General features: G+C 53.8%; 1 protein-coding gene across 4 annotated transcripts in view; it reads left to right on the top strand.

The window, feature by feature from the left end:
* SNX29 (sorting nexin 29) overlaps positions 1 to 26588 on the top strand; it is a 497953-nt gene that overhangs the window by 99929 nt on the left and 371436 nt on the right. For all 4 annotated transcript variants that reach the window (XM_086691204.1, XM_086691206.1, XM_086691205.1 and 1 more), the window contains 2 exons: positions 22406 to 22469; positions 24534 to 24662. In XM_086691204.1, the coding sequence (XP_086547330.1) occupies positions 22406 to 22469; positions 24534 to 24662 (193 nt within the window). The remainder of the gene's footprint in view (positions 1 to 22405; positions 22470 to 24533; positions 24663 to 26588) is intronic.

The raw sequence follows: 26588 nt of genomic DNA, 5'->3' as shown, positions 1-26588 counted from the left end.
GGTTTCTGCTAAAAGGGGATGTCTGCCCGGAATGTGGGCGTGGTCCAATTCCGCAGGTGGGAGGAGTTGGCTCTGAACTCAGGCCCACTTGCGCCGATCAATGTTTCTTTTTTTTAAAATGTTTTTATTTATTTTTGAAGGGGGGAGAGAGAGAGAGGGAGAGAGAGAGAGAGATAGAGAGAGCGCGAGGGCGCATGAGCTGGGGAGGGGCAGAGAGAGGGAGACACAGAATCTGAAACGGGCTCCAGGCTCTGAGCCGTCAGCACAGAGCCCCACACGGGGCTCGAACTCACGGACTGTGAGATCACGACCTGAGCCGAAGTGAACGCTCAACCGACTGAGCCATCCAGGCGCCCCCGTTCAATGCTTCTTTTTGCCTGTTCCCTGGCGGATAGCTGCAGGAGGGAGGTTGAGGTTTGCTTTGAGAGTTTCTAGGAAGTCAGCCTATCTCCCCAGAGTGTTGGGACAACGCATTGGGCAGGTGTTCACAGGTAAGGCCACAGTTAACTCAAATACAAAGCCAGGCTGCTCTAAGAATTTGATTTGAAAAGAGCATTTTTTGGGGAAAAAAAATCCACCAACATATCTTTAATGAAACTCGACCCTTTAGTCTACATTAGAATTTTTTCTTTCCCGAGTAGGATGGATAACTTAGAGTAGATTCATTTTTCTCCAGGTAACACGTGAGCCGTGGAAAACTCAAACTGGTGCCAGGGGCTGGCTGTCTGGGGATTCCTGTCCTTCCTCCCTCTCTTTCCAGAAGCCCTTAGATGCACCAGTGTGGTCCTGTCACACAGATGAGTCACAGTCCCTGAAGTGGAGAGAGTACTGTGGAGAGGAGAGTTTTACCGAGTTCTCTTTGTGCAGATATGAAGTTCAGGTGATTGAGTTGAGGAGTTGGGGCCCAGGGACCCCAACCGTATTTAACAGAGCTCCACAGTGGGCGTGCTGCCTGGCCTAGCGTGGGAGGAGGTGAAGAGTGAGAAGAGTGATTGCTTTGCGGAGGTGGCCCTCCACCATCCATCCTCACTAAGATGGTTCCTCTGGAGAGACAGGGCCTACGTCTCCATCTGAATCTCGTTGGGGAGGAGGGAGAGACGCGGAAGCACGATTGTCACGGCTTAATCTGCACTGCTTTCACCAGGGACCCGAGGAGTTTGGCTTCTGTAAATTTCCTTTGCTCATCCCCAGCTTGCGTGGGCTGTGGGATGCCACTGAAAAGCCACCTTGCTAGTGCGTTGGTGGCCCTGTCGAGAAATGCATATGGTAGCACGCGAGGCAGGAAGTCACTCCGGCTCCTGTCACAAAGACCCGCGGTAGAGCTGGTTTAACGAGATGGAGCTTCACCCCTCCCCACGTCAGAGTCTGGGACCTGGATCCCCCTGTATGTGGCTGCTCCGTTGTTTCTCATGCGTTGCCCTGGTCCACATGCCCATCACATTTAGGTTTCTGCCAGAGAGGTGGCAGGGCCCCTCAGGTCCAGCACGGGTTCCCACTCAGTCCCTCTCTTCTCTCATTTGCCTGCATGTCTCCAGCACCTTTACTGTGTCTGGCACCTGGTGAGTGGTTGGCCCAGTGAGCGCAGCCGAATCAATCAGCGGGTGTCGACTGCTCACCGGGTGCCAGGCCTCTGCTTGACCTTGACCGTCACCCTTGCGCATCTGCACCCTGACGCTGCAGGCATGTGTTCTTTTGTCACCTATCTTACAAGTGAACGATCCACGGTCCGTAGAGATGAAAGAACTTGTTTGCAGTGATAGCATTTCTTACCGAGAACCTATGGAGACTTCTGGCGTGGATATTTTTTTAAGGCCAAGAATTGATTGACAGCCCTGGAATGAGGTGTAGAACTGTGTTAGAAATTGCTAGAAAAAGACAGGAGCAAGGGCAATGTTGGGATAAACCATAGAGATTGTCCTATTGATATATGAGTTGCCGTTTGCTTTCCGCAAGAGGATAATCACAACATTCTAGCCGAGGTGGTAGGCGGGCTTGGCATCGGAAGGCCAGGATCTTCTTGGACCATCCGTAGGATGCGAGAAGCCCTCTCGGTGGCAGGACAACTCGACTTTTCCTAACCTTGCCTAACACCCCTTGAGAAGCACTGATGGAAATGAGGAAGGGGTCCACGTGAGGCTCGGGGAGAATGCCACCTGGCTCTTGGGGCTGGGATGCCAGTGCTGATGCCCTCTTCAGGGGACATGCCATGACAAGCCACAGGGACACTTGGTTAGTGGCTTCCAAAAGAAGAGAGGACTGGGCCGGACCTGCCCACTGGTGGCCTCACAGGCCCTGGTGTCTAGAGCCCACGTGCTGCCGTCAGCTGTCCCGCCAGCCGCCTCTGTGAGGTCTGTGGCTCCAGCCCCATTAAGACAGGCTGGCGGCCCCGGAGGCAGATGATTAATACGAGCTGGTGGTTCCTCTAGGGGCCCAGGGACTCCTAGAAAGACCACCACACTCTCATCCTCCTTAGGAGACGGCCCCTTCCCTGGCAGATGGGCATGTCCGCCCCTCCTGCCCTGGCTCCCTGCCCCCCTCAGAACCCGGCAGGAGCTTTTTTTCTGCACTTGGGGCCACATCCACATTCCTGCCGCTACACAACCCTGCCTTTTTCTCCCGTAGGCCGTGCCTGTCACTCTCCCCCCACACTGACCTTCAGGCAGCTCCTTGGATGTGCAGAGTTCATTCTTGCCTGGGGGCCTTGAATCTGGCCCTTCCTTCTGCCTGGATGCCCCCTCCCCCCCCCATCACCTTCCAGTTATTGCCTTGTTTCCCTCAGGCTCGCCTGCCTGCTCCCCCACAGAATTCTCTCCTTCCTGATCTTTCCCTTCCCAGCCTCTCTGTGGTGAGTTTCTTCTGTGCCTGTGTAGTATCTGTCTCCCCGCAGGCTCTGAGGGGGACCCTGCCCTGCCCCCCCTCCCCCCCTCGACTGGCGCCATGGATGGCACATAGCAGGGGCTTGGCAATGACTGGCGAATGAATGAATGAATGAATGTTCCCGGGAGGGGCCAGTGCTCACCAGCCTGGTGGTGTCGTGGCCGCCCAGGGAGGACAGCAGTGAGAGTTTGGAGCTGCCTGATCCTCAAGGAGCTGCCCTTTTTGGAGCAGGTGACTGTGAGCTTGTCCTTCGAGGAGGGGCAGGGCCAGGGGGTGGAGGCCAGGGTGTCCCTCCCGAGGCCGTGAACATAGTGGCGTCTTTTGCCCGGCTCCCCTCCCCTCCGTGGTTTTAGGAACCGTTGGCTCGTGCTTGGCAGAAGCCTGGATTTGGGCTCAGGGTGCAGCTCAGTTCTGTGTGGTGCTCGCCCTGCGACCTTGGGCCGACCCCAGGGTCCAGGTGGGTGCGTCGGGGCAGCCTCACCCGACCAGGGTGCTGCGCTGTTGGGGTCAGTGGGCGTGCTGCCCCGTGCCCTCGTGCCTGCGGGCTGTTCACAGCACCTGGTCCCTTCCTTGCGTGTTCTCAAGCCGGGAGGACGCCGGACTTTTGGTTTTGGTTCGCAGCCTGGGGTGCTCCTTTGGCTTCTCTGGTGTGTGCCCCCCCAACTCCCCTGCAGGTGGCTTTGGTGGTGTGGCATCTCCCTGTAGGAGTCTCCGTGAGTGATCGGCGGGGCTCAGCATGTGTAACTCTCGCACAGAGAACGCCCAAACCGCGGGTTCCCACGGAGGGGGTCATTCCCCCCCTCCCGGAGGAAATAGATGATGGTGGTGGTGTTCCTCACGCTGTCTCCTTGCTGGCCTCTGCACCATCTGAGGGTACGTACGATGGCCTTCCTTTTAGGTGTTGGAAACGGGCATTTAGCATGAAAGAAGGGAGTACATTCTCTGGGGCTGCACTTTGTCTTGGGTACATGATCCCCTGTTGAGTCTGGGGGGCTATTTCTGCCGGGACGGTTTCTCTGCCTGTTTACTGTGTGCAGTGCCTTCCCCTTCCACCTCTCTGCTCCTGGGAAAGGGAGCCAACAGATTGGGCTGCACTGAGGGGAGGTGCTGGTCTCCTCTTGCTTCCTTTGGAGGATTTGTTGTGAGGCGATTCTGCCCCGGGGGGGGGGGGGGGGGGAGCTGGGGCAGCGGGTGGAGGCAGGGGTAGGAGAGGGGAGGGGAATGGCCTTCCAGCTCCTGCTGCCACCTGGTGTCTTCCAGTAGTCTCCTTTAATCCCCATAACTGCTGCAGGAGGGGGAAGATTCTTGCTATTTTACGGGCGAGAATTGGTTTCAGAGAGGTTAAATCACCTGCCCAAGGTAGAACAGCTGGTAACCGATCTGAGCTCTTCTGAGCATCAAGCAGGAGTGTTTATTTGTTTTGGCTGTGTTGTGCTGCCTTCCAGGGAAATCGGTAACTATTGAGAACCTACTCTGTGTGAGAGGTGGTCACATTCTACCAAGGATTTCTTTTCCCTTAGTCCCCAAGGCCAACCTGCGGCGGTCCCCGTTGTAAAGTATGGCAGCTCGAAGGCTCGGAGAGAACCCCTATCTCGGTTCTGAGCGGGATTTGGGCTCAGGGTGGAGCTGAGACAGCTTCAGAGGCCAAGAGGGCCCGTGTCCTTGCTGAGTTCCAGGTGGGCCTGCTGGGGGTGCTGGGCGGAGCTGGGAAGTCAGGCAGGGGCGCTGTCAGCTGCAGGCACCCGAGCGCCCCCTTCATGGTGGTTTAAGTAAGCTTGTTTTCTTCCTGTACCAGACGGTGGGGAGGTGGGTGCTCATTGGCATGGTTCAGCCGCTCAGTGCTCCTAAGGGCTCAAGTTTCTTCTGCCCCATCTTCTTTATTTTATTTAAAAAATGTTTATTTTTGAGAGAGAGAGAGCGAGCGGGGGTGAGCATGAGTGGGGGAGGGGCAGAGAGACGGAGACAGAGGATCCCAGGCAGGCTCCCCACTAACAGCACAGAGCCCGATGTGGGGCTTGAACTCATGAACCGTGAGATCGAGACCTGAGCCCAAGTCGGGTGCTTAACCGACTGAGCCACTCAGACACCCCTCTTTGTTATGTTTATGGGAGTGTCATTAACAGAGTGTAATATTAGTTTCAGGTATGTGATAGGATTCAACAACTCCATTTCTCAGTGCTCGTCAAGATAATTGTACTCTTAATCCTTTTTATCTGTTTACCCACTTTGCTTCTGGCCACCCCCAGCTCTCTATATTTGAGAGTCTCTTTCTTTCTGTCTTGTGTTTCTTAAGTTCCGCATGCAAATTGGTGCAGCCACTGTGGAGAACCTCATGGGGGATCTTCTAAAAATTAAAAATAGAAATCCAACGTGCTTTGGTAATTCCACTGCTGGGTGTTTATCCAGAGAAAATAAAAACACTAATTGGAAAAGAGCTATGCACCCCAATGTTGATTGCAGCATTACTTAAAACAACCAGGATACCGAAGTTGCCCCAAACTTCTTAGGTTGTTAGTTTTCCATTCTCGTGTTTGCTGCTCCCTGGGTGCAAGCTGCCAGACCCCTGTTCGAGCTGGAAGCCAGGGAGAGAGGGTAGCCCCTGCTGTTTCTTCCTGGGAAAATAAAAGCCCTCTCACCAGTCCGTCTACTTACTAGACTTGCTTTTGTATCTCCGTGACCAGAACTGAGCCACGTGGTCCCCTCCAGCTACAAGGAAAACCATCAGGCCGTGTGCTAGGCTGGATGTTGAGAGAGGATAGGCTTGTTTCTGCTCCTACAGATCTCCCCCTCCAGCAGGGGAGGTTGTTAGAGTTAGGGCTGAGGTCCTTGGGCTGCCCCAGGATGGGGAATTGGCTTCATCTTGGAGAGTTCAGAAGGCTTCCTCCGGGAGAGGGTATATGAGCCAGGTTTTACAGGTGAAATAGAAGGGAAAGGACAGTGAGTCCAAATCACTAATGATTTTCCGTGTGCAGTTGCTTTCTTCTTCCAAGCTGACTGGTTCTGCCTGTCCTGCTCTTAGCTCACGAGTCTCCATTCCCTGCCCCGGGGGCAGCTTGACCTGTAACTCCCATCTCCTGCCTGTGTTCTGCCTGATGTTTGACATCCGCCCTTCAGCGGAGTCCTTGGTGCCCTGAAAGCGTGGCTGCCTGGTGCGCAGCCACTGAAAACCCTGCTACTCAGAGACTGTGTGGTACACGTGGGGTCACAAGGGTCCAAAGATGGCCACTCTGGGACTCCTGGGTGGCTCAGTCCGTTGAGCGTCCGACTTCTGCTCGGGTCATGATCTTGCGGTTCGTGGGTTCGAACCCTGCGTCAGGCTGTGCTGACAGCTCGGAGCCTGGAGCCTGCTTCGGATTCTGTGTCTCTGTCTCTCTCTCTCTGTCAAAAATAAATAAACATTAAAAAAAAAACAAACAAAAAAAAAACCCCAAAACAAAGATGGCCACTGTGTGTTAGCCTCTTGTGTTCTGAGTGTCTCTGGTCCCTCCACCTTTTCGGGCCTCCCTGCCAAAACTTGGGAGTGTTATTAGGCTTCCCTTCCTCGCTGTCCATGGCTGAGAGGAGGCAGCTTGGGGGGTGACTTCCTAGCCAGACATTAGCATCCCGTCGTTCATTCACAGAGCACCTCCTGTCCTCTTTCCCATCAGATCACCTCTCACTTTAGAGGGGGAGGGTAGGTGCCATCATTCCCACTTCAGAGTCGGGGAAACTGAGACTCCAGGCAAGTGAGAGGCCCATGGCGGCCTCAGGAAATCTGCAGTAGAGCTGGGACTGGAGCCGGGTCCGTCCTGGCGATGTGGAGCTCATGTGCTGGGTTCCAGACCTCGAAGTGTCTGAGCATAGAGGAGAACAGCAGAGGGTGGCAGACGCGGTCTGGTGTGAGGTTGGCCTGTGTCCCCTCAGTAGCTGTGTGCTTCTAATTAATTGCAGATTAAGTGTGGGAATCTCTCTGAGAACTGGCCATACATAGGCTAGCACAGCCTGAGGGCCAAAGGAAGCTGTGCAGCTGATGTCTTAATTATTTATGGGCACTTCACATGCAATTCATCTGCTCTCTGCCGTCAGTTAACCCCACCCCTCCGCTGAGCGTGAGGCCAATTGCAGCCAATGTTGGCGTTGGAGCCCTCGGGGCCGTGGCCGACCGGGTGCTTCCGACAGGTCGAGGTCATGTTTACGCTGGTCACCTTTGGCGGTCCCGCTGAACACAGCCGGTAGGTAAGAGTGGATGACGGGGCTGCCCGGCGGTCTGTGTTTGCCTCCAGGAGGCAGAAACTAGCCAGGCCCCTCTGCTGTTCCCGGAGAGCCCCAGCGTTGCAGAGCTAGGGGGCTTATAGAAGACCAGCGTGTCTAACCAGCTCACTCTCCAGATGGGACGTCTCCAGCCCCAAGGGGCTGTAAAATGCCTAACGCACCTTGCCATTTAGCGGCTGAGCCAGCCGAGGGCTGGGAATCCAGCCCAACAAGTAATTTGTTACTTGTCACATCTCCCATCTTTGCTGACAGCCTTTAATCGTCCTGCGTGTCTCTCGGCTCTCTGGACCCTTTGGCTCCCGTGCCCACTCCTTGTAGGTTCCAAGGTGCAGCTTGTGGGGCCGGATCCGTTTGTTTGCAGGGGATGGGAACCTGCTTCAGTCAAGTAAGGGAACGCTCCTCTCCTGTCTCCCGCGGCACCCTGGGATCAGGTGGTCTCCGGGGCTCCCTGCTGAGGGCTCTGTTCGTAGAGGAATAATGAGGAGGAGCTGGGGAAGGTGTGCCCTGACCCCTGGCCCAGGAGGCTGCCTAGACCCTGCCGAGGCTTTGTCCCCGATGAAAATCGGGAATGTTGACCTGTTTGGGGGTGTGTGTGGGGCGTGGTAAATATCGCCGGTACGGAGCCCTGACCTCCGTGAGATCCCACCGTGGGGCTGTGGGGTTGGGGAGACTGTAGGTATCGCATGGTAGTTGCAGTTGTGTGTGTGTCTCATTGTCAGGTCGCCTGGGTTGTGATCAATGCCTGTTTCCTTACCGATAAAGTGGGTTTGCTTCTAGAACCTGCTTCATAAGGCTGTTGGGAGCACTTAATGAGACCGTTTCCGCTGCATCCGATCCGACGTCTGGTGCGTACGGGCAAGTATCCTGCTAGCTGCTGTCACTGGAAGAGCTCTTTGACTTCTTGTTTCTTCCACCTCTAAAGTGGGGGATGACCCCCTCAGCCCCAGGAAACAAGGAACTTCTTGGTTCCTTTAATACAGCTGAGCCCTGACCTTCACTCCCAGGTCAGCAGTAGAGGCAAAATTATCGCGTGCAGGACAAGTGCTAGAACCCGGGGCCCTGGTCCGTCCCTGTGGGCTCTGCCCTTCTGGCTCTCTCGCCGGTCACGCTGAAACCCCAAGCCGCCTCTGGGGGCGCTGTGTCCCCTTTAAGTTGTAGCCCTGCCACGGGCGGCTTGCTCTTCATGAACACCTGAGAGCGGCTGGAGTGGCTACTGGGCTTGTCTGAGCGTCGGGGTACATGCATCCTTCACCTTTGCCTGAAGGGGCCTCCTTCATGACAAAGGACAGAGCCCCCCCCCACCCCCCCCCACCCCCAGCTGGCTATGCAACCTGGTGATGGGGAACACAGGCCCTTGGCCTGGCAGGCTTCCCCAGTGTCCTAGCTGTGTGACCCTGAGCAGGTCATTTAACCTCCCTGAGCGTTTGTTGGCTCATCTGAAAAATAAGAACAGCGGCAGCTTGTAGTTTTGGGGATTACTGGGGGGCTCGTCTGAGGTAACGTCTGCGAAGTTCTGTGGACAGTGGCTGGCCCCCAATGGGGGCTCTTGAATACCGGCATGTGGCCCTCTGCTGCTGTGCTGAGTCGTCTGCAGCCTGGGGTCTCCTGGCCACCCTCTGCTGCGTGTTGACGTCGGCTGAGCTTTACACTGACGCTGATGCCCTTGTCCCATCCCTGGAGATTCTGGCTTACATGCTCTGTGACGTAGTCTGAGCCTGGGTGGTGTGGGTGTGTATGCATGCTTTTTTAACAATGTGTTTTTAAAGTTTACTTTTCAGAGAGAGAGAGAGAGAGAGAGACAGCATGAGCGGGGGAGGGGCAGAGAGCGAGGGAGAGAGAGAATCTGAAGCAGGCACCGCACTGCCAGCACAGAGCCTGACGTGGGGCTCAAACTCATGAAACTGTGAGATCATGACCTGAGCCGGAACCAAGGGTCAGACCCTTAACTGACGGAGCCACCCGGGCGCCCCATATTTTTAATAGCTTCCTAGGTGTTCCCAGCGTGCAGCCCAGCCAGGCTGGAGAGCCATTACCCTCCAACATCTGCTGTCCCCTGCTCTGTCCCAGGGTGGTGCTGACCCCACCTTCCCTCAGCACCTGGGTGCTCCCTCACTCTGTTTAAGCCCTGCCAGGTCCAGCTCCTGGAGAGTGAGATCTGGGGAGGGAGGCTTTGCTTTTCCCAGGGGTTGAAGCCAGGGAAGCCACCTCTGCCAGCAGAGACTTTATTCTCTGTCCACACCCATGATGTAGCACCAGAGCACAACTCTGGGACCCGTGGAAAAGCCACACCAAACAGAACGGGGTGGTGGTGTCCTTTTGTCTCTTGATTAAGGCAGTACACGAACGTTGTGGATGCTGACCGGATCTGGGTCAGTCCCAGGAGACCGTTTTCCAGAGCGGGTCTACTTCTGATTTCTGCATGTTGGTGACGTTGTGGGAGCAGACAATTCTGGCAGTGGTGTCTCTGGAGTAGTGGGGAGGGCACAGTGCTGCCAGGGTTGTGTTCCTTATGGTGAGAATCCTTTCCTCTGGTGGAGATCGTGTTCTCCACAGCTGCAGAGGGAGAAAGTGGTTTCTCCATTTACCTGGGGCTCAGAGACCCGAGTGCTTTCAGGGGTCAGGCCGGGGCGGGGCCCGGCCCGGCGGGACAGGACCTGCTCTAAGATGAGTTTTGGTTGGGCCTCCTGCAGCGCAGGGCAGGGGGGTAACCAGGTGGAATCCCACCGGCCCAGCAGCAGGACGGAGTGACCCGTGGGGCCAGGCGAGTTCCTCTGTGGAACGTTCACCTCCTTCTGGGCGCCTGCTGACCCAGCTGTCGTGCACTGACGAGCAGGTAGGCCCTGCTTTCCGCAGCTTCACATTTATCCGATGCCATCCAATTAACACCTGTATCCTCCTTGTCACCTTAAAACCAGCCACTGGCCTGGTTTCTACTCAGTGTTTCTCACCGGGCTTTTCTTTATGAAACGCTTGAGCCCGTAACACTGAAGGGGAAGAGCCCAGGCTCCAGGTAGGATGGTGAAGTAAAGCGCCTGCCCCTCCCTGCGGAATCCCCTTGGGTGAGCAGTGGCCTCCTGCCCCTTCCGTCTCCACTGCCTGTCGTCTTCTCCAGAATCCATTTCTGAACTGTGTCCGAAGTGGTTTCTTGTTGGAAAAATACTTGGCAGTGAACGAGGACGAAAATAAGAATGGTAGGAATTGACCAGCCTGGGTGGTGAGGGCCCGGGTGGCTGCCACACGCATCTGAGTTCTTCTGTGAGGGGTGGCGGTTTTAAACAGTTCCTGCCTCAGTGCGGAAAATGGTTTGGCAGTTTTTCTAAAAGTGCGACAGAATTCCCCTGTGACCCCACAATTCCACTCTAGGTGTCAACCCCTGAAGAGTTGAAAGTAGAGACTCCATCAAGTTTGCGTACACAAATGTTCGTGGCAGCACCGTTGACGATCCCCCAGCGGTAGAAACAGCCCGCATGTCCGTCAAAGGGTGAACGGACGAACCGATGTGGTTTATCCCTGCGGCCCACTGGTGTCCAACCCTACAAAGGACGCGGTCCTGACACCAGGGCGAGCCGCGGCAACCGAGTGGCACAAACCCTTCTCAAAAGAGTACATGTTGGAGGCTTGGATTTGTGGACCGTCTGGGGAAGGAAATTCCAGAGGACCAGAAAGCAGATGGGTGGTTGCTGGGTGCGTCACAGGAAGGGGCCGGGGAGAAGTGTTTGACAGCTAGGTCAGGGTGGTGGCTGTACGATGTGCGGTGTGCTAGGCATCGCTGAATTCGTCACTTTAAAGTTGATTTCGGGATGCCTGGGTGGCTCAGTCGGTTGAGTATCTGACTTTGGCTCAGGTCGTGATCTCATGGTTGGTGAGTTCGAGCCCCACGTCGAGCTCTCTCCTGTCCGCACAGAGCCCACTTCGGATCCTCTGTCTCCCTCTCTCTCTGCCCCTCCCCTCAAAAATAAATAAACATTAAAAAGTTTCACCTCAGCGCATTATTAAAAAAAAAACAAAACCACAACCTTATGCCCACCCCCCACCCCCATCTACTGTCTCACCAGGTAAGTCCCTACATCCTATTTTTTTCTGCTTCAAGCACCCTTTAAAACTGCTTTTAGCTCTTAAGGCAGATGCCTCTTTAAAGGTAGATGGTATCCCGATACCTCTCTTTTTCTTTTTAACTTGAGAAAATAAATGTAGAGACTATACTTGTTGATAGGGAAAAAAATGTGTGGAAAGAGCCCTCCCCCGGCCCCCACCCCCGAGTCCCTCTCGTTCCTTCTAAGCTGATGGTTTTGTGTGTGTGTGTGTGTGTGTGTGTGTGTGTGTGTGTTCCGCTTTTCGAGGTGTCTCTGAGAGGGCGGGGGCGCTTGGACCCTTGCTGCTCCCCAAGTCCATCGCTTTGAGGTTCCTGGGGAGTTTTCCTGGGGTGCTGAGTCATGCCAGCCCCTTCCAACTCCACACTTGGGATGTTCTCTAGGAAGCCATTTTGTTTGTGTCTCAATGGCTCCACCTGTGTGCCCCGCTTATCTTGCGTCTCCAGGCTGGTGGCAGTCAGGAGTTCCAGCTTCAGGGCACGGCTCTCAAAGTGGTGGCCCGTGGCCATGATGCATTGGGCCTGTTTGTTGAGGCCTTGTCAACCCTGTTTAAAATCTGATTTACCTAAAAATGTGGTTGCTGGCTTCGCTTGACAAATCCAAATCGGTGGCAGCCCTGGATGTGCCCTGTGTGGGACAGTGGACTGGAGGCAGGGGCCACTGCCTTGTTGGGGGTGGGGGGCATGCTCTCCCCTCCTCCAGCTTCCCCATGTTCCTTTGAGGACCCTGTTGTGTCCACTACGGTTACTTGTGGGGCCCGGTCTGCCTTTGCTTTTTGGACACTTGCTTTAAAGTTTGTGTTACAGTTGCTGTGAATACACTGTGTGTGTGAGAGTGTGATGAGAGAGAACCCCCAAATTACACCTACGGAGAGGATGATAAAGGTCTAGAACTTGATCAGATTGTTGCAAGGTATTTTTCTTTCCCTTGTGACTTTCTCATTTTGTTCCCTTGGGTTTCTCAAATCTTTTCCTTTGTTCTACTAGATTTTGTAGAAACAGTAGAGTGAAGGGTGGGGCGGGTGGAGATTTGAATCGATTCCTCACGTTTCCCTCGCCAGCCGAGGCTGGGGGAGCGCAGGCCACAGGCTGGGGGCCCCATCCCAGGGGTGGTTTGGCCTGGTGCTGCCACTGCAGGTCGGGGACAGGCTTCCCAGGGAGGCCGGCCCCTGGCTTTGTGGCCTGCGGCAGGTGCCTTTGCTTTTTTGGGCCTTTGTTTCCCCGTGCACGGAATTGGTGCAGTAGGCCTTGCTCTTCTGGAGGTAGCAAGAATTAAAGGAGATTGTGGATAGAAAGTGCGTTCCCCTGTCTGGGCCCGTAGGAAACTCTCTGCAGGGTAGCTCCTGGCCCTCGGAGCTCAGGCAGCTGGTCTGGGGCCGTTTCATCCCCAACTTAACCAAATCGCACAGTGGAAACCCTGGGTGGGCAGGGGAAGGGGGAGGCTGGGAATGGAAGAGAAAGCAGCAAGGGCCTGGATGCATCTCAGAAATTACAGTGGAGCTCAATACAGTCGGTCCTTTGTCCTGGAGTTGGGCAGGAGCGGGTAGACAGGCAAAGTTAGAAAAAGCAGTAAAGTCTGAAAAAAGACGGTGTAGGTTAAGTATATAGTGATAGAAGCGTATTATTTATTTCCGTGCATGTGCCCTCATGAGCGGTCTCTTTAAATAGAACGGAGTATGGGCCCCAGGGGAGCATTTGTAAAGGCTCTTTGAGGTCTTTGGGAAGAGGTGCTTTTTATAAAGGCAAAGAACTATTACACAGATCTATGCATATGTGAGTGTGCACGCCCACGTGCACACCCTGATAGACCACATCTAGTTCGCCTATTCCTGGACTCCCTCTTCAAATGATCTTTTAACTCCCTTTTCAAAATTACTGTCAAGATAATTTACCCCCTTCATTGAAGGGCCTTCAATGTCTGAACAGGGGAGGGCTGTCCCCTTCCTGCCACATCGCTGTCTCAGTACTTTCTATACTAACCCGACCCCCATAATCACCGTGTGAATGGGGTTATCCACGGTGTGCATCCGCGTTTATGTTGGTCCCTGCTCTGCTGATCTGTTTGAAATCAGGGATTCATGTGGGTGGATTCATGTGCCAAGGAGGAGGGGAATGGTCCAGTTTTAGGTCCTGGTAATGATAAAAGAATTCGTTCCCTCCCTTCTGTGGGTATCCATTCCCAAGATGCATAGGAAAAAGGTGTGCTCGAGCCTGAACTTGTGTCATGGGGACAGGAAATTATAGCTGTGAATCTGCTGGTTAGTGTTTTCTGGGGAGGCTGTGAACTTCTGATTACACGCAGTTGACATTTCCGCCTGGCCCATCGTATGCTCTGCGCCTGAAGAAGAGCGGGCTTCGGCAGTGGGTGTCGCTCACTCCTTAATCCATCCCGCCCTTCACTCATTCCTAAGGTCTTGCGGATACTGTGGCCAGGGGCTGGGGCAGGTGGGGGGCTTCCTCTTCTGCTCCCCCACTCCCTCGTTCCGGGCTTTGCTGCTTCCGTGGAGGTGTAGACGAGGGCCGGCGGGGCTTAGGGAGAGCCGGGTCTCAGTTGGCCTCATTGGCTGTGAGGACTTAGAACAGCTGAGGTTTCGGACATGAGGGCAGAACGGTAGGGGCTTCCGGGAGCCTGGCAGGAGTTGGGGTGGCCCTTCCTCTCTCCCCGTGTCATTCTTGTGGCTCTGTGTCTCAGAAAGTGACCCTCAGAGAGCTGTGCTGGCTCGTACATCTGTGCAGTAAGAGACCAGGTCAGCCACTGCTGCCTTTCCCAGGTCGGTAGGGATTCTTCGTAGACTTTGGGTTTCCCTGTGGCCTTGCCCCGGTGTTAAGCAGCACTCTGTGGCTCACGTTAGACACTTGAGACACCACTCCCTTTGTGAATCTCCATATTTTTTCAGTGCTGGGTTTGCCTGGAGGGGTTATACTGGTTTCTCTCCTGGGGGGCCTTCTGCCCCTGTGTCTGTTAGCTCCTTTGTCCCTGGCCTGGCCAGTGGCCCCTCTGCTCAGCTTCCGGCATGTGGATCTTGGTGGAGCAAACTAGAACGGTTCTCTCTTGGCCAGATGCATCTGGTCGAGTCCAATACTGGCCCATCCCAAACTTCTGGAGGACTCCCTGTGATTGGCTCGGTTTGGGGTAACCAGCCATCCCAGATTTCCCTGGCTGTAGTTGGAGGACTGTGGGGGCGGACTCCTGAGGAGGGTATGGGTAAGACTTGTTGTTCCCCCTGCTGGTGGGGGAGGGCCTCATGGAAGAGGTGCTCTCTGGCCCAAGCCTGGAGCAGGCTCTGAGTCCTTCAGGGCTGCCTGTGCCAAGACGCAGAGGCATGAGAGAAGGGGAGTGGGTCCGCCCTGCGGCCGACAAAGCAGGGCAGAGTGGAGTTGGTCAAGGTGCGAACTGTCCAAGGGGCTGTGGGGCACGTGTGCTGGAGCTTTGGGTGTCCATGGGGTTCAGGTGGTGTTTGAGCCCTGGGTGTAGATGCAGCCTGTCCTGGGAGCCGGTGAAGGCACACGGAGGACATCTAGGGCAGGAGGCTGAATGAGGACAGTCGGAGGGACCAGCGGCAAAGCTGAGGAGACCTCTGGAGGGGTGGGGAGTGGTCCGCAGTATCTGAAGCAGGAGCCGCTCCCCTGCCGCCTCGCGTCCGTTTCAGTCTGGTCGACCGTCTTACTGGGGTCCAGCCAGTGAGCTCCACTGGCCAGCCTGAGCGTCCGGCAGGCCCGTTCCTCACCGCAGACCGCTGCCCCCAGCCCGGAATGGAAGGAGGCTGGCCATGGGACAGGCGAGGGGGAGTTCCTGGACGTCCTCCGACGACAGGCAGACCTTTTCTGAAAGGGGCCAGATGGCAACCAGGTGAGGCCGTGCAGGACCCTCCGTGTCTGTCACGACAGCTCAGCTCTGCCCTTGCGGCACAGAAGCAGGCGTAGACCCGGACAGAGGAGGGTGGCTGAGTTCCAGGAGAACGTCTCCCGACCCCCGCCCTGTCCCGTGAGGCTGGCGGTGTGAGCACCGTTCTTCCAGCCGAGGGGCCTGACCGCCAGAGGGTGCCCAGGGTCCCTGAACAGAGACTTGAGGGGTCTGGGATTTGACGGGAAGACCTGGTTTTTCTACTCTGCCCGGGACTGCCTTGAAGAGTGTCCAGTTTCCATAGTGGATCGGTGTTGTGTTAGATTGGCCCTCCATGGGCAGAAGTTAAAAAGAAAACAAAGCCAAAAAACACGAGCAAGACAAAGCATAATTTGCTTAATGGGCTTGTTTGCTTTCATGTCAAGGTCTCTGCTGCTGTGGCGTAAACGTGTGTTCGCATAGTGACACTGTTGGGTTGCCGCAGCTCACGTTGAAATGACGCGTTCTGACATTTATTTGGATACAGAACAGAGGCAGGGATGAAGTCCTGTTTCTTGCTCCCAGAATGGTTCTCTGCCCCAGTAACATTTACAGATGAATCCGCCCTTTCCACAGTGGTTAGAAATGCCGCTCATTTGCCCAGATCAGTTTCTTGCGGTTAAAATGAACATTCTCCTGTGTGCTGGGTTGCATTTGCCATTCAGTCCTCTGCAGCCGAGCAAGGAAGCGATTTTGAGGTGGATGGTCCTCCCCCTTTCAGCCCTAGGCGAGGGGGGACCCCCCGCTCCGTAGAGAGGCGTCTCCGTTGGCCCTTGAAACGTGTGTTGTGGCAGGTAACGAAGAGGAGGAAGGCCACGATGCTAGACCTGAAACCAATAATGGGATGCGTGGTGCTGGGGAGAGGAGAAAAATTACCAGTTTGGGAGGAGGCCCTGCCGGCCTGTGTCACTGCTGCTCAGAGAAATACTGTATTTCTGTGATCTGTGCAAACCAACCCCAACGTTACCTGCTGGCTTTACTGCCTGAGAAAAATCAGCAAGGTGAACGTGTATAAAGCCTGTTGAGAGTGTTTGTCAGGGAATGCCACTCTCTTGGGACATTTTGTTTTTAACCCTGACTCTGAATGGCAATGGGGGGGGGTGGGTGTGTGGAAGGTGGGAGGGACTGTCTGACGACACCCTTTTCTCTTGTGATTCCCAGAATCTGAGTACTGTTTGACTTGTGTTTTTGTCCTCCATCATCCTGATGTTGAAGCAGACGCAGGGGCATGGTCCAGGAGGCCGGCATGCACCGTGTGTGGGGCAGGTGATGTCAGCGGGATGGGGAGCTCAGCCTTGGTCATCCCGGTGTTTGTCATGGTGGCTCCGGCCTCGTGGGACCGGGGCCCCTCCGAGGCGAGCCTGTGGTCGAGCTCTCATTCCAGCTACTGTGGTTCCTCTTGCCAGAAGAGCACATATGTTTGTTGGGACTTCGTCAGGATTGCTTCTCGTTCCGAGTTGTCTTTCCCCCACCGAATACGCAGTTTTTAGGGGCAGAGTCTGAGTGCGGTATCTGGGATCCTGCACGTCGTATGTCCCCAGAACCTGGACACTCAGCCTCCTCTAAGTGACCCCTCCCTCTCTGGGTTTGATTTCCCACGTGGCCCACGGTGATCTTGTTTGACACTTTAGAAAATTCTATTATCTAGTCTGCTGCTTTAGGGCATAGACCACTTAAAAAAAAATCTTTTATTTCCCAAGGTCGAGGTATACAGGAACTCAGTGAAATCTCCTAACTCCTGAAAATGTGCTCAAATGCACCAACTCCTACTTGGGCAGTCTCTGCTACCTTGTCCTTGTCTTTCTGTCCCCTGCTGTTGAATGAAAAGGCACTAATTATAGGGATAGATAATGCATCGTATGTTTTCTATTTGCTGAGCATTTTCTTTTCTTTTCTTTTTTTAAATGTTTATTTTTTTGAGAGAGCGTGAGTGGGGGAGGGGGTGCTGAGCATTTTCTAAGCACCTAATTTACGTATTACCTTATTGAGTTCTCATGGCATTTGTATGAGCTGGTGCCCATTGAGATCCCATTTTGTAGATAAGGGAATCGGTGTTCGGAGAGGGTGGGTTACTTGGTCGGAGCCACCTGACTGCAGAGTCAGAATTTGAACCCGGTCGTACGCTCTAGAATTCGGGATCCTGAACCACTTCTCTGCATTGGCCGCCGTGTGTCCACCAGGTGGGGAACTCCCGTGAGTCTTGGAGCCAGTCTCCAGGGAGTGTGGTGCGGTCACCATTCTGCATTTTGCACAGATGCAAGCCCAACTTAAGTTTACCAGGCAATTAGGGGCTGAGCTGGGGTTTGAACTCCGATCTTCTCAGCTCAGGAGCCTGTTGACAACAGCTCTTCTTGGGTACTCCTCTTATTGGAGTGGAAGCTGCTAGAACCTATTCCTGACCATCTTGCCACTCCCCACGCCCCACGAAAGCACCTCCTCTCCAGCTCTTGGTCCTGCCAAGGGCATTTTCCATAATTCTTGGCCTTAGGGTGGGGAAGGTGAGTTGAGACCCTACAGGCCTTGTTCTGGTTTGTGTTTCGGCTCTGTACTCAGCGCCCTCAATAGGTGGCTGTGAAAACTGAAACAAGGCTTGTCAGGTGCTGAGACTTTGCACGTAGAAAGTACTCATCACGTAGCCGCTAATACTCTTGTTAGTTTCAGGGGTATTGTCGTTGGATGTGAATAGTCTCTCTGGATCACTCCTTTTCCGTGAACCTTGACCAAGCACCCGACTTGTTGGGCCTCTGGGGACCCAAGATGCCTGACATGTTGTATGTCTATAAGGAGTTGTGAGTTAAGTGCAGGAGACAGGTGGTTACTTACTGCACACTCTGCAACTTGTTGAGGGTTAGGGAAGTCACAGAGGGCTTCCTGGACATGACACCTTTTCGTCTGAACCCGAATAAAGGAGTTGGGTTTTATCAGACTGGAAGTTGGGCATGAACTTGAGAAAAGACGGGTTCCGTCCATGAAATCCATGAACCAGTTCATGGATAGGGTCAAAATAGTTAAAATCGAGAGGGTCTCTCAGGAAACCTGGTCAGAGGCTGCTGTCCGTGCAGGTGAGGCCAGGTACAGAGGCTGGCGATGCCTGGTGACACCAGGAGGGGCCTGATGCAAACCGCTCAGCATAAGGATCATGTTTCTGGGTGGTGAAGGGCTCCCTCCTGCAGAGGCGAGCAGAGCCGGTGGACTGAGCAGTCGGGGGCACCCTGTGCTGAGCACTCTGGCGGTGGGGAGGCCCTGCTGTGCACATGGGCTCGGCAGAGTTCAGCTTAGATCCAGAGCAAGTGGTTTGTTAGCATCAGTCCCACCTGTGTGTGATGTGCAACTTCCGAATGGAAGGCTGATGGGTTGAGTGGAGATTCTCTGATTCACGGAAGATTTCAGCGGGGGTTCGGGGAGAAAGGGATTAATGGGCGGAGTCCAAGGGATTTGGCCAGGCAGTAAAACTATGTTGTGTGTTACTATAACGGTGGATACATGTCCCTACAATGTTCCAAACTCCTGTGATCTACAAGTCCCCTTTGGGTGGTTATGATGTGTCTGTGGGAGTTCATGAAGCATAACAAATGCCCCTCTGTGGTGGGGATGCTGACAGTGGGGGAGGCTGGGATTGTGGGGGGGGCAGAGGGTGCCTGGAAAATCTGTGTACTTTGCAATCTGCTGTGAACCTGAGATGGTTTTAAAAAGTCTATTGAAGAAAAAATTTCACTCTTGCAGCCTCCTGGCAACTCCCTGCAAATGAATATCTTCTTCCTTTGTCCCTGTAAGAAAGCTGAGACCAGTAGAAAACCTCAGCAGGAAGGCAGCTTTGTAGGAAGATTCAGGATTCAAGCAGTCGTTGGAGTAAAGGAATGATTCCCAGGTCTGTGTCCACAGTCCACAGCTGCTCGCCACTTGTGCTGGGCATCTTGAAGAGAAAGACAGATCTTATCCTGGTCTTAATAAGTCTCTTTTTCCCCCCCCCTTTCATGGCTATGACATCATGCTTAACCGACTGAGCCACCCAGGTGCCCCCTATCATGGCTATGACATCATGGAACAAATTACTGGGTTATGCTTATGTGTGGCTTTTTTTCTTTCTTGAGCTTTTTCAGATAATTAAATAAAAGCATTAAAAAATTTTTTTTTATTTTTGAGACAGAGACAGGGTGCAAGCAGGGGAGGGGCAGAGAGAGGGGGAGACACAGAATCTGAAGGAGGCTCCAGGCTCTGAGCTGTCAGCATAGAGCCCAACGTGGGGCTTGAACTCACGGACTGTGAGATCATGACCTGAGCTGAAGTTGGACGCTTAACCGACTGAGACTCCCAGGCACTCCCAGATAATTTTTTTTTTAACATGATGATTTCTGAGTTCTGAATGCACCTGCTGCAGTGTGTAAGAGTCGGTGCCTCGACCGAGGGCCTGCCCATCTCCTTGCTCCTCTGAACATCCTAGCACCCCAGGGAATTGGGGAAGGTGGGTGCTGTTTTTGCTGCTTGTACACAAGGGAAAGGCTCAGAGACACTGAGCCACTGGTAGGAGGCTGAGAGCCAGGAGTGTAGACACTTGGTCAAGTTCAGAAGACAAAGTCCTGTAGACCATTTCATGATGGGCATATGCGAATGTGTGTTGTTCTCCATTAAGAGATTCTCCTTTAAAGACATTTCTTCCTTAGTTCAGTTGGGAGCCTGGCTCTCTTCTTCGGAAGGTATCTTGTGCCTACTGGGTGCCCAGTAGGTGCTGACCGATGAATGAATGAACGAATATGTGAGCTCTGGGCTGTTGTAACTCCAGGCAGGGCACAGCTGAGGCAGGTACAAGCTCCTCGGCTTTATCTGCTTTGCGTGCTGGTTCCCGTCTCCGAGGGCAGGGCTCTGACGTTCACACGTGTGTGCTTGTGTGACGTAACCTGCCAAGTGTGCACTTCCACTGTAAGATGGATTAATGTCCCTGTGAGGCGTCGATAAAATCCAAGTTCTTACATCTATGCACGTGACTCGTAACAGTTAACTGTTCTCTGGGGTCAAACACAGAGTTTGGAATTGGATGGATCTGGATTTGAATTCGCTGCTCTCGGCATTGAATCTCCTTCGTCTCGTTGGCGTGTCTGTAAGAGGACTGGAAGATAGGGACCCATGAAGTTGCTCTGTGGCCCTGGTGAGGTCGTGGGCCTCAAATGCTTTGCCGGGGGTGCTGGCATTCTCATCCAGTCCTCCAGAAGGGAAGTTTCTAGAACTCAGGGCGGCGTGCTGCATCTTCCCTCCATGCCCCCGGACTCTGGCAGGGTCTCTGTCTGCTGGATTCGGCCCTCCTGGTGTGCTGCTTCTTCCGTCTCCCCACCCCCGTCCCTTGGAGGAGTGCCCCCGCCCCCCTGGCCCAGTGACCAAGCTCATACCGGTCTCCGGGCCTTTGCATGTGCTCTTTGCCATGTTGCATGTTTTTCCTCCATGTAGCAGCGTGGCCGGCTCTGCTCGGAGGGTCCTTTCCGGAGCACTTCGTGTGCAGTGACACTGCTGTCCCCTCATTTGCCCTTGGCCTTGCTTTCCTTTCCTCTTGGCATCCCTGACCACCCTCGGTGCCGTGTGCCTGTTGGCTGGATTGTCTCCCCTGCTAGAGAGGAGGCCTCCTGCAGGCAGAGACGTGGGTCTGTTCTGCTCACTTGCCCTTCACCAAGAAGAGTGCTTGTACCTTGTACGGGCTCAGTGCCTACGTGTCGACCCAGTGATTGTTTGGGGTCTTCCGCACTGACCCCTCAGTGACCCAGGACAGGGACACCTCAGACCTCCCTCCTCACTGACACCTCACAGGGTCCACTTTGTCCCAGTACAATGCACAGGTTTCGTACCGTCAGAAGCTTGATGGGGGAGTCAGGGTGATGACCTCCTACTTGTGTCCATGTGGTGCTCAGGGGACTGCTCTGCTTTTAGAGACAGGACGGTCTCTTTCTTTGTTGCCACCTCATCCAAATGGAGCAGCCTCTAGAGGCTGAGGAGGAGCCTCTCTAATACCTTTCCTTCCTTTTCTTGCCCTGAGCCCCGGACCGTGGAATATCCTTTTCCCTCCTGCAGCCTGAGGACAGCATTAGTCCTGTGGCCCCATTTCTTGCCTCGGGGTCTTTGGCGGGCGTCTTTCTCCCTGGGCATTCTGAGTATGAGGGGACCCAGAGGACCCACCTGTTGGTCTCCCCCCCCCCCCACTTCTCTTTCCACTCCTGCAGTTTCTTCATACCCCGGGAGCAGGGATGGTGACGTGCATTTCTTAGATGTGCATAAAGAATTAAATGAGATAGTGCCAAGGGCCCTGAACTAGAGCTTGGCAAGTCGAAGGATTTCAATTTTAACTAAAAGGAAGAAACCAAAACTCCTATCTCTTTCCAAAAGAGGATTTGAAGTAGCGTCTTAAGATAGCCTTTGCAACGTGCCACAGGTTGTGAGTACTTTGGCCCGAGGTGGAGATACAGGTTGGAGAAGAGGGGCGGGGGAGGGTTAGGGCACATTGTGGTTGCCACACGGATGTGAGCACTTCCCCGATGGGCAGTTTTGGCTGGGAGCTTCCTAGCAGCCAGTCCCAAGGGGGGAAACCATTCACAAGGTTTGTCAGGGGTTGAAAAACAAAACAAATCCAGAAGGTCTGGGTCTTGAGATCTGAGGGATAGGTGAACGACGTCTTTGACATGAGGATGGGTTGAGACAACAGTTATGTTTGCAGATCAGAAACTCGGAGGCTAATCTAAAAGCATGGTGTTCTAGCCATGCTTTCTTAAGTTGAAGGTGTCCAGAAGAGTAGCCCCCATAAATAATTACGGACTGTGCACTGGACAGGCAACCCCTTTACACTGTCGCCTGTGTACGAACTAGAGAGAGCCATGTAGGACTAGACCAGATCTCTTTGTAAACTCGGGTAAGTATTTGTAGGTCTGCGTGGAGCCCTATGTCTCTCAATCGGCTCTTTCTCCTCTGTTGATAAACAGCTATAACTGGGGGTGGGGGGGATCCTTGTTCAGAGCGGATGTTGTCCAGTAGCAGGGACTCAGAACAGCGAGTTTAGGAGCTGCAAGGCCGTCTCGTCCCGTAGCAGCCGACCGAGGGGAGCCCTCCAGGCTCCTCGTGCGGCCCCGCCCTCCCGTTTTCGTGGGGCTGAGAAGTGATCAGCTTGGGCCCGTTGGGTCTTGCAGACTGTACAGGAATTAATCTTGAAAGGGAAAAGGGGAGCTCGTCTAGACAGCTTGCCCTCCATAGCACTCGATGCATGTCTGTGAGGGGACAGCTGTAACACGCGGGGTCTGCTGGTTAATCTCAACCGTGCTTTCTTCCCTCAGACGAGCTGCGCCAAGCCATCGTGGCCATGATGACCCGGAAAGACGAGCTGGAGGAAGAGAACAGGTAGCCTGACCGTCAGGCCTGGAGGGTCGTCTCTCCGACGTCCCACCTGGGGAACGTGGGGGGTCCCAGACGGAGGGAAGCGTGCTTGGGTGACAGAATTGTGATCGGTGGTTCCTTTTAGTGTGAGACGAGCCACTTTACTGTTGGCAGAGGATGGAAACCTTACGATCCGGGCTCTACCTTGGAACAAACTAAGAATTTGGTAAAGCAGTCTTTTAAAAAATTTCTCTTGTAAAAGAGCCTCTGGGATACAATTCACACATTACATCATCGACCCACTTAAAGGGTACAGTTGAGTGGTTTTCGGTGTTTGCGGACATACACAGCCATCACCAAGGTCCGCTTGAGAACGTTCTCCCCTCCTTGAAGTCTTCCTCCTTCCCCCCCTAGAGCAGTCTTTAGAATGATCTTCAAACTGAGAGCCTATCTTTCTGTGTTCTGAGCATTCAGACACTTAGTTTTCTCGAATCGGGGGTACCCAGGGCAGGCTGGAATCCGGCTGCTTGATCAGAGTAAGGCCCCCTGCAGATGGAGAAAGGAGCAGGGCTCTGTTCGTGTGTGGTTTCCCGTTGAAACCAATGGTAGATGGCCACGTCGTTGCCACCTGGCTGCCTTGAACGTGAACTTCTCAACCGCCAAGACCTTGTCTTGGCTACAGGGCGGTGGGTGGAAGGATTTGCCCGCAGTTGTCGGTGAGGCTTCTATGAGCCTGACAGTGCTGCGTCCTGGGGCGTTCGGGCAGGTGCCCACGTGAGCCTGCACGTGCGGGTTCCTGGGCCTTTCTCACTCTTTCCCTCAGAGTAGGAATTCGGTGTCCGTGGTGCCAACCCATCACAATTGTCCTTTTTAAACCTCCTCTTGGGCCCTGCTTCCCAAGCTTCTTCCCCATCCTGTATGGAAACCCATAAAAGCAAACAAGCATGATTTCTAAAAACAAAAGATAATTTTTTAAAAAAGAGATCTTTAGACAGCACGATTGTCCAACTAAAATAAGGAGGGGCTTTAAAAGGAGGGGCTTGTAGATATTAGAGCATTGTTTTTCCTTGCTGCAGCTGGAACTGTTCTCTTGCAAGAAGCCATAGGTTTTGTCTTACCTTATGAAGAAAAATAGTCCCTGTCTGTTAATTTCTCCTTTCCAGAAAACAAAAACAAGAACCACACCATGTTTGTGTTGGGGGGTTCCGGGCCCCAGGAAGGGAATTTTCTCAAAACCCTGAAGGAACACAGGCCTCAGAGTTGAATGAGCGACAGGGCTGGGTGCGTGCCAAGCTCACCGCCATCCCTGTGCATCTATCCTGGTATCAGCTGGCATGTGTACAGATTTAGGATGTTAGGTGCCCCAAAGTCAGTACATGTTTGCCAGAAATAGCCATTTGAGGTCCACGAGACCATCAGAACCATGTATGGCTCACTCCTTGGCGGCAACCTGTGGTTATTTCTGGAAGAGCTGCCATCTTGTTTGCTTTGCAAGACCAAGGGTGGCCAACAAATGGACGTATTTTGGAGGGCGAGCTCCCAAACATAGTGTGAAACGGGATCCACGCGATGTCTAACTAGACCGCTCCATAGAACGTTGTATCCGTCTTTTTCACCTGGAGATGGCAAGGGGCAGGGTTACAGCGTACGTTGGGGCAGCTTTGGAGTTGAGGGTGGGCCTCTGTCGGTATTCCTCACGGACGTCTCAGAGGACGCGTGTGGCCTGTCCTGGTACCCGCTCCTGTCTCTTTTCTGGAGTGACTGTCACAAAATGGTCTCCCTTAATGTGCCGCCCCTTTGGGTGGGATGCCTTGAAAGGGGCTTGCCTGGGATTCTCTGAACTCTTTGTCTCCCCTTGATGGGCCCATCCTATGGGCTGTCGGGGACACAGATCCCGGGCCACGTCCTCCTCCTTACTCTGAGGCCCTTAAGCCGAGTTTGGGATCTCTGTAAATACCCTGATGCGAGATTCCAGTTTGCGGGGGCCCCTGGAGAAAACGGAGGGGTTAGGACTTGCGTAAACAGCTGTGTTCTGGCCCAGTGGACTCTGCCGACGGCATCTGAACGGATCGGGCCCCCTCTTCCCAGGTCCTTGCGGAACCTGCTCGACGGTGAGATGGAGCATTCCGCTGCACTCCGGCAGGAGGTTGACGCGTTGAAAAAGAAGGTGGCTGAGCAGGAAGAGCGGCACGTCACAAAGGTCCAGGCGCTGGCAAGGTAGGGGGGCGGAGGGCCCGAGAGGCGGGCGTGGGCGGCGGCCGGGTAAGAACCCAGGCACGGCCTTCACTGGCGCTTGGAATGAAAAAAAAAAAGAAAAGGAAGAAACCAACGGAAATCAGCGCATTTGAAACCTTCATGTAACTTTTTGCATAAGTACCGAATGATGTGTGTGCCCACAGTTCAAAACGCGAGGGGCAGTAGGTAGGGCTAAGTGATCCCCAGCCGCCCCTCTGGCCCCCCGGAGGCGGGCCGTGGGAGCGATTCTGGAGACACTCCTTAGCTCCATGTGGCCACTTTGTTTCTTCTTTTCACCTCCTCCTCCCTCCCCCCTCCCCCCTCCCCCCTCCCCCCTTCATGAAAAGTGGTCGTGTATTGTACAGTGCACTCACTTGGCCTCACGGAGCTTGTTCTGTGGGGGTGCACGGGGGCCTGCCGGCTGTGTGAAAGCTCTTGACATTTCTCGGTCTGCGCCAGAGTTCATCCGACCCACGTGCCGACTGCCAGCCATTGGAGGTGGTTTGTGACCCTTTGCTGATGATGGTGTTTGTAGTAATGCCGCAGTGATTTGCGTTTGTGACTTGATTCTCCTATGACTATATTTATTGGAAAAACTGCCGGAAGTAGAATTGCTGGGTCCAGGTGCCATAGTTTTCTAAGGTGAGTGGAGGGCACCTGTCCCCTTTCCTCGGAGGCTGGGCCAACGTGTACCTTGGAACAGCAGCCAAGAGGCCTGCTCCGGCCCATCTGGGCCCGAAGGGGCCGCGTCCCCCCCCTGTGGGTCCCGGACAACATCACCGGGAAAAAGTGGCCCTGACAGAATCTTCGTCTGCGTTTTCCTGATGAAGAGTAAGGTTAAGCCTCTTCTTGTTAAAGAGCCATTTTATTTCCTTGGCTGTGATTTAGTTTATATTTCATTAAAGAAAACTCATAATCTCCAGTCGGATAAAAATGTGGATTTTCCTGAATTTGTTCACGTGTAAAGATCGTTAGGTACTCCGCTTTGTCAGTCTGCTTCTCTGAACAACTTCCATTTCATGTTAATGACTTACATGCCCGGATGTGGCCTTTCATTGAGTTAATGTCCCACATTAAAATAACTTCCATTTGTTGGACATTTGAGTTTGGGTTTGTTGCCTTTTGTAGGTAAGATAAGCAGTTCATTGGTGGTTCTTTAAAGCTACTTGAAAATAAGACCAGGGGCACGTGGGTGGGTCAGTCGGTTGAGCGTCTGATTCTTGATTTCAGCTCAGGGTCATGTTCGGTTCCTGAATTTGAGGCCTGCATCGAGCTCTGCCCTGACAGCCCAGAGCCTGCTCGGGGTTCTCTCTCCCCATACTCTTTCTGCCCCTTCCCTGATTGTGCGTGCGTGCTCTCTCTGTCTCTCTCTCAAAATAAATAAACATTAAAAATAAAACCAGGAGGTGGGTTGTCTGGGTATGTAGGGGAGTCCAGAGCTCGGTAACCGATAGCAGCATTTACTGCCCTGGTGCTGCTGGGTGATGTGGCACTAATGGAGTTGTTACATACATGTCCTCGAGAGGTGGTGCCATGATCCCGTATCTAACTTTAATTAGAACGTCTTCATGTTTTACAGTGACCTCTCAAGAGCATCCGACAGTTAAAGGACTATGATGAGTCCAGTCCTAGGTTTTCTCCCCTGGACCACCATTTAGCCTGGCCACGCCAGGAAACCGTGTTATCATTGTGTTTGCTTACAATAAAGGTTGGCGTCTATAGAGACTCTGGTTCTGAGCCACAGACTTCTGTTCTCGGTCGTTCTTGGGTTGTGCCAGGAGTCGGCTTAGCCTGGAGTCCCCGCTGCATCGCTTGCAGATTGTGTGTTTCTGGGTGATTTCTTAGTGGGAATGAGTGTGCATTTCCTCGTTTGCGAACTAGGATGGTCGTATGCAACAGAAAGGACAA

The sequence above is a fragment of the Puma concolor genome, chromosome E3 (assembly GCF_028749965.1).
Source record: "Puma concolor isolate L17-30 chromosome E3, mPumCon1.1.hap2, whole genome shotgun sequence".
Taxonomy (NCBI): domain Eukaryota; kingdom Metazoa; phylum Chordata; class Mammalia; order Carnivora; family Felidae; genus Puma; species Puma concolor.
Note: the sequence above shows the minus strand (reverse complement) of the source record. Positions and strands in the feature narration are given on the sequence as shown.